The 10,867-nt window shown below is 36.6% G+C and overlaps 1 protein-coding gene across 6 annotated transcripts in view; it reads right to left on the minus strand.

Moving 5' to 3' along the window:
- The window catches only part of chek2 (checkpoint kinase 2), a 27,203-nt gene extending 16,710 nt beyond the window's left edge, over positions 1 to 10,493 (minus strand). For 2 of the 6 annotated variants that reach the window (XM_073949915.1, XM_005165030.6), the window contains exons 1-6: positions 10,388 to 10,493; positions 7,811 to 8,086; positions 7,459 to 7,583; positions 5,011 to 5,143; positions 4,832 to 4,922; positions 1,394 to 1,490 (exon numbers count right to left, since the gene is read on the minus strand). In XM_073949915.1, the coding sequence (XP_073806016.1) occupies positions 1,394 to 1,490; positions 4,832 to 4,922; positions 5,011 to 5,143; positions 7,459 to 7,583; positions 7,811 to 8,063 (699 nt within the window). In that variant the 5' untranslated portion in view covers positions 8,064 to 8,086; positions 10,388 to 10,493. 6 annotated transcript variants of the gene reach the window in all.
- Positions 10,494 to 10,867: the final 374 nt, after the last annotated feature.

Consider the following 10,867-nt stretch of genomic DNA (forward strand, 5'->3'; position numbering starts at 1 on the left):
TTTATGACCACGGGAAATGCAAATGGCTGAAGAGTGAAAACTTAAAGCGCACAGGTTTGCAAACCCCACCTAAAGTTGAGGCGCAGATGAGAGCGATCATGACACGTCACGTGGTGAATATTGATCCGCCAGCTGAGATCAATCGAGTACACGCTTCTTGGAGAAGGTGCCCGAATCTCCATGCGTTGCATTCACTGCGTGTTTAGCGCAAATGTCTGCTAAAAGTCAAATCTAATACTGTTCATATCATCGCCAAAGAAGCTCGCCTTTACTAAGTTTACACTGAAACTGCGGCTCATAACAATGACCGGTATTGCGCCGGTTTTCATCGCAAGAATCCTGCTCTGCCTGCTCATAAATTGGGTCGGCTGACTCGCCAGCTTTTCCACTAACACAGAAACATGAAGATCATCTCAGACTGAACATTTAAATTGACACAAACTGAAACCAAAACTTTTAAAGAGTGATAGAAGTGAGACTTTACTTACTTTCTTTTGTCTATTCTTTTTTGAGGTGTATTTTATTTTTATATTTATTTACTGATGACTGCTTTGCAGCTTTCATCATTGAATTGAATGATTTATTATAATCTATCGTTTCGTTTGTTTTGTAGCAGAAATATTATTTATTAAATTGACATGCATATAAAAACAGCAGCACAAAATAAATATTTCTTACTGCAATGCTTCATTTTTGTTTGATGCAAACTATACAATTATTTTTCATAAAGTAACAGACTTTTTATAGCAGAAAACCTACATTCATGCACATTCAAGGCAGTATCATAATGAGAAATGGAATTCATTGTTACTATTATTGTCATTTTTTATCAACATTAATATTCTATGGCCTAATTATTAGACATTCATTTTGGAATTATTGCACACAAATATCAATGTCTTCGCAGCATTAGTTAGATAGTTGTTTCTGGTTTTTGTCAGTCCTATTAATGTTGTTTTAAAATACAATAAATCCATTAAAAAACAATTTGCAGCGGTGCTCATTTATTTTTGGTGGTTGCTCCTAAATTTTTTCTGGTGCTCCTAAAAATTTTTTTGGTGCTCCTAAATATTTGAAGTTGGGAGCACCGGTGCTACCAAGTAAAAAAGTTAATTTCGAGCCCTGAACAGTGTTACTTATTTATATTTGATTATTCAATTTCTGTACCTAAATACAGTCCAGAATACCATAAAAACAACCGACTGCTTCATTTATGCAGATGAACTGCCCTACAAAATCATCCCAATCAATTTATTATTATGTTTTTTTTTTCCCCAAGTCATCTGGTAAAATGATATTCATATAGCAGAAAAACAAAACATTGCAATGTTATTTTTCTCCAGTATCGCGCAGCCCTAATGTGTATTGTACAAATATAAATACAAGTTCTTACCCCTATTGATGGAAAGTCGTGTTTGTTTATAGTTTTCAGAGCAACCTTTTTGAAGGTTTCCTTCTCAATGGCAAGCTTCACTTCACCACAGACGCCTCTGTCGGAAAATAAAACAGTTAAAAAAAGCAAAGATATGCAATTATTAAAGATGATTTATTTTAAAAGAAGTCTCTGATGTCCCTAGAGTGTGTATGTGAAGTTTCAGCTCAAAATAATACACAAATAATGTTTAATAACTCTCTAATACTGCCCCTTTTAGGCTTTGATCCTAATTGTGTCATTTTGGTGACTGTCACTTTAAATTCAAATAAGATTAGGCTTTTTTTAGGAGGGCGGAGCTACAAATGCCTGTGTAACAGCATAGTGGCAGATTCAAAAGCAAGACCAACCTTGTATGCTAATGAGGGAGAGGTTGTCACTAATGGGCGGGGCTTTTCCCCTCTGATGACACAAACAAATGGAGAATGTCAATCAAAGTGTTTCTGCGGACTGTTTTTATTAAGTGGGATTATAAAAAATAGAATGAATACATTTTTACCATTAGAATCTGGTTAAATTCACAGACTGTTGCCCCAAACCCCTTATGAAAGTGATTTTTGCATAATAGGTGCCCTTTAAATAAAACAGAATTGTGCAGGAAGCTGAAGTTTACTCACTGCTTCCGGTTCTGGTTTTTGTCAGGGTAGTAAGAAATGTAACTACATCAATGGGTCATTACGGTTGATTTATTTTGATTACTTTGAAAAGTACATAGTTTGTGCACCCGACAAATTGCACTATCATGTTTTTCTCTTCTTCTTCATTCTTTTATATCACATTTTACCTGTTTTTATGTTTTGTTTTGTTTTTACGCATTTTTATTATTTGTTTTTATTTTTATTTTACTTGTTTCTTTTATTCTTGTTTATGTAAAGCACTTTGAATTGCCACTGTGTATGAAATGTGCTATATAAATAAACTTGCCTTGCCTTACTGTACAACAGCCATACATTTCTGTCACAATTTAATCAAGTGGAACTAATATTATGCAGGAAATATTTAGGATAAACCTAAAATGACTTTGCCTTTCCAGTGTCTTTTCTATATTAGTGACAGATAAGGACAGATTATTGGGAGATTTACAGCAAAATTGTATATTTATATGCTATTATGGATAGCGTAGACAGGCCTGCCACAATAATCAACATATAGACTTATCACAGAACACATTGGTGATGCAATATACATCACCCCCATACATAAAAACCACTTCTAGCAACACTTTAGCCGAGTGTGATTGTTACTTTAGTATATATTCATGTTGGTAGTAAATAGATCTGATAGCAGATATCGCAGTCAACTTTTTACCTTGCAACATTTGTGTTAACATTTATTATTATTTATTTAGGATATGCAATTTGATATCCTGATTTCAATTCCTGATTATTAAACTGTTAAAATGACTGTAATTAAATGAAATATTCCTAAGAATAACATATGATCTGTTCTTTGTAAGAGTGCACTTGCACTATGATGATATTATATTGTCATTCTGGCATTATATAATGAGTGAACAAAATGGTCTTAAAATGGCAATGACAATAATATATTTTGGTGCAATGTATCGTACAACAAAAAATAGATATTGTGACTGGCCTAAGTTTGAATGGCAGTGTGTTCCTTAATATAAGGTTAGGGGAAACGCTGCAAACACAGACACACACACTCAACGTTGGAGTAGTCTTTTTTAACTTTAATAAATTTCATTTAATACATTTTCATTTTAACACAGCTTTTTGATTAGTTGCACAGCCACTTTGATTGTAGGGTATATACAGAAACCAGAGAGTGATCTTTTAAGACATATTTGAGACTCCTTCCATACATCATTTAAAACCTCATCGTCCCTTCAGGTTTCATCCGCTAACATTGCAAAATTTTAACTTACAGTATGTTTACTAGGGATGCCACGGTTCTCAATATAATATTAAACCGTTTGGTACAACATCCACAGTTCAATATGTGCTAGTAAATTGCATTCTTTTCAGTTTTGTGTTTACATAATTTGTGTGTTTTATATCTCCCTGAATTGACTGTGTGCGTGTCTGTAAGTCCATGAGCTGAGATGAGGAAACTCCTCCCCGTGAGTACAGTAAATATCACTATGCTCTAAAGTTAAGAGGTTAACCATCATTCCACACTTTAACATGGCAAGTGCCAGTGAAGTGAGGCAACAGTACCATGAAGCGCCGGCGTCTTTCAAATCTGCAGTGCGAGGACATTTCACTTTTGTAACGCCCAAAAAAAAAAAAAAAAAACGGTGAACAAAAGCAACTGTGTGCAAGTATTGATTTACACATATAACCATGACTGCACATCTGCAGCGCCATCACCCAGCAATATCACTGTCTGAAGGCAGGATAGCAGAGAAGGTAATAAAGTCCTCCAAATAGCAACAATCCCACGCTGAATCTTTCAAGCAAACATACCCAACTGGTTCAGGGAGACACATAAAATAACAAAGGCAGTGCGGGTGTTTATGGCTAAAGATTTGCAGGTGCTTTCGGTGATTGGAGATGTGGGCTTTTGTCATCTTATAAAAGCACTCGATCCACGTTACAGACTACAGTCTCGCACTTTTTTGAGCACCGAGATAATTAAGATGGTTTATTTACGTTTACTGAAGTACAAATATGTTGATTTGAAATGGCCAATTTATCTTTATTAACTTCACATGTGTGTTTATTTTCAAAATGTAGGATTTTATGTGTTTCCCAGTTTGTACATGGGCTACCAGCAGCTGTGGGATTTCAGTGTTAATTTTTTTTTATACAATACACTAGGAACTAGTGTACTTTTCTTGGCTGTTAAATAAAACAAAATGAGTATTGCAATAAATAGTTATTATTTTTTTCTCAACCTCTTACGAATCCTATTGCCTATAAAATAACAAAAAAAAAAAAAAAACATGAGTCAAGCCATGAGAACCAAAACGAACCAAAAACTGTGTTAAAAACCACCACCACCTCTCCACACCACAACCAGTGTGCAGCATGCACTTGGATGGACAACGGCACCAGTGCGCTCACTACACATCAGCTATAGATGAAGTGGAGAGACAGTGATAAAGCCAGTTTGGTTGATGAGGATGTTTAGGAGGCCATGATGGGTAAGGGCCGATGAAGTAAATTTGGCCAGGACTTACTCTCTACGAGAAGTGCCAATGACCATAGACTGTTAATGAACAGCTAACTAGTAGTTTGTTAAGCTAACTGTGTTAGTTAATGGTTTGTTAATAATGTGAATTGTGTCCTAAACAAAAGCGTTACCAGACTTTTTCATAAGTTCTTTAAATCAACTCATCTACTTTTAATACTTTAAGACCCTGCAGACACCCTGAATTTTCTCATCAAAAACTTCTGTGACATTTATAAGTTTCAGAAATTCAGCTCGACTTACGTCCCAATCTTTCGTGCTATATGATATTTCTTACTGAACTCCAAAGGAAGGTTTGCTTGATCGTCCGCCATCTTATCTATGAACATAAAAACTGTGGAAAGAGTTCAGAGTCTGAATAATGCCAGAATTAGTGTTCACATTTCATAAACATAACAAGAACTTTCAGCTAAACGACTAACCTTGATGTTTTTGTTCTGCGAGAGCGATAACGGAGTTATTGCTAAGTAGACTTTGCTTCCCGTTTCCCAGTTTCTCGTCGTCCACCCATGTGCCGTTTCCACTCAGGTCCTCAAGATAAACCAGATTCTCATCCTGAAACAGCAGCAAACACATCGCGCTGATGGACACTTGATGTTAATGCTGAAATGCACAATTCATAATTGGGCTGAGCGATTAATCAAAACGAAATTGCAAACTTGTAATGTAATGTAATGTGTATTTATATAGTGCATTTATTGTGTACGGCCATACACCCAAAGCGCTTTACAATCATGAGGGGGGTTCTCCTCACCACCACTTGGATGATGCGACAGCTGCCACAGGAAACCGGCGCCAATGCACTCAACACACACCAGCTATTGGTGGAGAGGAGAGACAGTGATAGAGTCAATTTGGTGAATGGGGATGACTGGGAGGCCTTGATTGTACGGGCCAATAGGGGCACTTTGGCCAGGACACCTGGGTTACACCCTTACTCTTTACAAGAAGTAACATGGGATTTTTAATGACCACAGAGAGTCAGGACCTCGGTTTAACGTCTCATCCGAAAGACGGCGAAGAGTCCCCTTCACTATACTGGGGCATTAGGTCTCACGCAGACCATAGGTTGGGCGCCCCCTGCTGGCCTCACTAACACCACTTCCAACAGCAACCTAGCTTTCCCAAGTGGTCTCCCATCCAGGTACTGACCAGGCTCAGCCCTGCTTAGCTTCAGAGAGGAACCGGTCTTGGGCTGCAGGGTGATATGCCATTGACACAGCGTGACCAATAATCATCACACGGCTACAGAATCATCTCACAGAAGGATTTATTTCAGACACTCTACTGAAGTAATGAAGTGAGGTGGGATTAAAAACATGTTCTTATATGTGGTATTTCAACATACAAGTGGATTGGGGGTTTACGTGAGCCAGCTTCACTGACAAAATACACATGAAAATTGCCTTTGATTAATCGCCCAGCCCTAATTCACAGTATTGCTACTTCAAACTTAGTATAAGATAATACTTAAAGGGTCACGAAACACCAAAACACATTTATTGAGCTGTTGACAGTCATATATGTGTCCCACACTGCTAAAAACACTATTAGGACACATATATCTCACTAAAAAGTGAAAAATGGTTGTTTTTGCGTTATTTCGAGTAAATTCGTACTTCCGGTTTGAAACTAATTTTTGAAGCTGCGTCACGGCCATGAGATCTTAGCGTGTATTCCAGCGTGTAGACTGGACGTCTGCACCAAGGCGTCCCGTAATACATCTCTGAGTGTGTTGCATTCATTCATGAGTATGTCTTGGTTCAAACCAATCAGCGCGCTCCATTATGTATGTGCCGCAACTTCATTAATATGCATGCTAGCTTCGAAGACTGTTCCTGAAACAGTGTTCAAGCGGCAGAGAGACGACACACGTCGTGTTGCCAAAAGTAGTGGGAATAGAATAAGAATTGTTTGGAGATACAGGTCGCCAGTGTTGCTTTTATAATGTGAAGGTCTTGTTTTATTTTCTCTCTATGAGAGCGCTGCTGGACTCGTGTGGATCAGTGCTCGCGACGCGCGATAGAAATGCGTTTGTTTGGAACATTTTTTACTCGAGAGCATTTCTCATCAATGGTGAGATCCGGATTTGCTGCTCGTCTCCTTTAAAAAAAGACGCAGCTCCAGAATGTGCTGACTGTCCTGTCTACAGATTTGGTAAGTTTGTGCGAACAGCACCCTTTGTTTGTTCATTCAGATGGCAAAGTTATAGTTCGTATGGTCAGCGGTACTCTTGCAGTGTTTACAGACAGACCTTAGTCAAAATGATTTCTAAGTTACTTAGTTTACAGTACGTTAATATCATTACAATATTGAAAGATCTGCTGTAAATGCTGCTCTCTGTGTGTAAACAAGTGAACACTGTAAGCAAACTTTTGCCGACCGTCGTGTTGAATTTTCGACGCATTTTGTGACAGGATAATCTACACACATACGTTTTCTGCCCTACTGAGTGCATCTGAGTTACAGGGAAATGCAGAGGCTTTTTTTCTCGTATATGAAGTTCGGTATCAAACATTTCACCGTCATTGAACACACAGTCTTTCTCCCCTGCGTGTGTGTGTTTGTTTGTTTTTCATCTGTCAGCAGCGCATGCACAAATGGCAACTCCCATTTTTATTCAAAACCTCCACCGACACTCCCACCCAAACATAGCTAGACACACCCACTTTCCTGACTTTTTCCAAACTAGAGGTGTGAAAACATCCTGCTGAAACGGGGGGGTTTCATGGCCCTTTAAATCAGAAATGTTAAAGCTAACTCTTTTACTGCGGAAAAAAAAGCATTTGAATATTCTGCATTTCTAGTATATTCTAATGAGTGATTTGATCAAATATGATATAGGAACAGCTTCACAATGTTGCACTTACCCTAAAAATCCTAAAATGTTTCTTGCTGTATGTGTTGAAATATGGTGATTTTTTCAGAATGGAGTTGCTGAAACTATAATCGCATCTTTTATCCCGCCCAAAGCTGTACTGGTTTTCTGTGCAATCTGCAAAATATAAAGAGAATAATTATTAGTTATTTAAAAGTTGCAAAATGAAATTATTTAAAATCAAAGATGACTTTTAAAATGAGGCTGAAATGAAATATTAATATTACATTGAAAAACACACACAAAACTTTATCACAGCAGTTCACCGGAAGCATTTGTACTGGGTTACTGAAAATGAAAAGTCCTTCAGATATTGAGTGTCTTGGGAAGACAAAAGACTTAACTGAGCACGCTGAACCCCTGCTTCAGAGGAATGATGCGGCCCCACACCTGCGGCTGGACCTCCTCCTCATCTTCCGGGATGGACTGGAGCTCCTGGACAGGTACTGTGTCCACCGAACTCAGAGTCCCGGAGCCCGAGGACGAGCCCTGGCTTGACGATGTTGGGGCGGACGAGGAGCTGGATGCAGGCTGGGATTGAGTTTGGGATTGAGTTTGAGACTGAGATTCACCGCTGGGTCCAGCTTCCTCAGACATGATGCTTTTATTCTGGACACACACTGAAAGGAAACTAAAATGAATAAACGATTTCATAGCAAAAGTGCAGATCTCATTGCAGAGAATGTATTCAGAATGCAATATTCACTGCATGTAAACATGTTGTCTTCATGGGGTTGCAAGTGATTTAAAGAAGTTTGCGAATGATAAAAGAGAACAAAAAAAAAAAAACATTTCAGCATCTTTTTATTTAATTTATTTTTTTAAATATACAACAGCAAGTTCTATGATTTTTTTAAGGCTAGATATAGTATTTCACAATTATTCATTCATTCATTTTCCTTCGGCTTAGTTGTTTTTCTGTCTGGAGATGGAAAGTGTATGACCGAAATCCACACACACGTATACCCCTTTTCCAAGCAATAGCAGTTGATGCTTTTCATGGCTGGATTCGCCATGCAAGGTGGCATTTCCCCCACTGCTTGGCCAGACCAAAACAGAAAAGAGGATGCAGTATAGCTGTTTTTATTTTGTTTTGTTTTTTACTGTAACTGTATTCTGTAAATACTTCTGTTGATGGTACATGTAGACAACGTTATCAACAACTTTGTGTTGGTTATGACGAACACTGTGTACACAGTTTTTGTGGGGAAAATACAGTAAAATATATATGGTGTTTGTGTGTTTTGTATAAAACAATATTCTGAAATATTGAAATAATAAATATAGAAGTAATCTATTCATGTGATGGCTTGTGTGTTTCATTTAAAAACAAAATACCATTTTGAGAAGAAATCACATCATTTTGAACGTAGAGTTTTATTTTGCAGAAGAATAGAAGAGTTTTGCGCAATGTGTGTGTGTTTTGTGATTTGTGTGTAGAGTTCTGCTTACAGAAAATGTGTGTAAACAATTGGAAAAAACTGTAAGGAGAAATTCTGAATGTGCGAATATAAAATCAACTTTACCTCAATTTGAGAAATTATCGGTTTTACATCATGTGGCCTTTAAAGTTTGCTGCCGTGTACTGAAAATATGCAATCAGTACTTTAAAGAAAAACAACAAAGGTAAAACATTTAGACAATTTTACAGTTGATTAGATTCCTTTATCCCAATGGGGTCAGAGTTTAATTCATTTAAGTCACACAGGTGTCAAACTCAGTTCCAAAAGGGCCGCAGCTCTGCAGGGTTTAGTTCCAACCCTAATTAAACACACCTGATCAAACTAATTGAGTCCTTCAGGCTTGTTTGAAACCTACAGGTAAGTGTGTTGGAGCAGGGTTGGAACTAAACTGTGCAGGGCTGTGGCCCTCCAGGAATTGAGTTTGACACCACTAATGTAAGTGTATCTGACATTCTGACAATATGGATGCAGTACTGTATATGAAAACACCAAAGGCATAAGTGTAAAAGTCAAAGCTTGACCATTATAGATAATATTATTTAGACAATGAGTTGATGTGATTTCTTTATCTCAAATGGAGACAGAGTATAAATGATTAATACTATTTTTTATATAAAAAATATATGTTTTAATATTATAAAATAAATGAAGTGCAAATAATAAAAACAGGTCCTTGTACAAGGATGTTTTCTATTGTTATATAATTTCATATGGTTGATTTGTTTAATTTATTCAAACAGTTATTAATTTTTTTATCGTGAAATTAAGCCTTAGGCAACAAAAAGGGCAATAGGTTTGAAACCAAATGTCTAAATGATTGTCAAACGTCACATTAACTTTACTGTGGTATTCAACCATAGTATATTAAATATTATATATATATATATATATATATATATATATATATATATATATATATATATTGTACTTTAAATATTGGGTCTGAAAGAGCATGTAAATATGACTTCAAAACAACATTAACATTATTAAATTGACTGTGAACAATGTTGTACTTTAGTAATTGGCTGCTTATATGATTTCCCTATTTAGAATTGGCAATAAATACTTTTTTGAAATGATATTATTAAGGAGAAAGTCTGTAAATAAAACCAACTTTACCTCAATCTGAGAAATTAACTGTTTCACATCATGTGACCTTTAAAAGTCGGTCTAATTCTTCATGCATCACAAACACCAATACAATGTACTTAAACACAACTTAAAAAAACAGTATATTAAATAAAACATTGGCTATTTACTTCGAATAAAGTCGTTTTCGGTTAGTTCTAGTTATTCAGATGAGCATTATTTGTGACAGGGCGCGCATATAGTGCAAAACCGAGCTTTGTGGAGACACGAGGAAGTGAACTGTTGCTTATTTTCAGCAGAAACACTCGTTGACAGAAAACTCACATGACCATCTAATTGTTTTTATCAGTTGCCTATCGTAATGCATACCTTAATCAAGTTGTCTGTTAAAAAGTGGCAAACTCGCAGATGTGGATTATTATCACGGCCGCGTGAAGCTGCTGCCCATCAAATCTGCCGGGAAAAGTCACTCGTCAACTTCCCATAACATCATTCGCCCAATCAGAGGCGAGAGCAAAGGCTGATGGGAAATTTAGTTCATTTAAAAATATCACGTATGTTTATTTATTATAGCATGACATTTTATGTAACAGGCAACAGATATCTTGACAAGTTTGTGAGAAGATTTATAAATGTGCTGTCAACAAAAGTGAGGAATTAAAAAAAAAAAAGTTTCACTTCGTGTTTCTGTCAAAATAAAAGCTGTAGGGTTTAGCGTTTGAATCATGCAAAGGGGAAAACATACACAAACACACTAACTAGTTTTGAGATTTAAGTACTTTTACCATTACTATTAAGTATTTTTACTATTGCTATTAGTATTAACTATTATTACTATGATTTAACTAT

Source organism: Danio rerio, chromosome 5 (genome assembly GCF_049306965.1).
Source record: "Danio rerio strain Tuebingen ecotype United States chromosome 5, GRCz12tu, whole genome shotgun sequence".
Taxonomy (NCBI): Eukaryota; Metazoa; Chordata; class Actinopteri; order Cypriniformes; family Danionidae; genus Danio; species Danio rerio.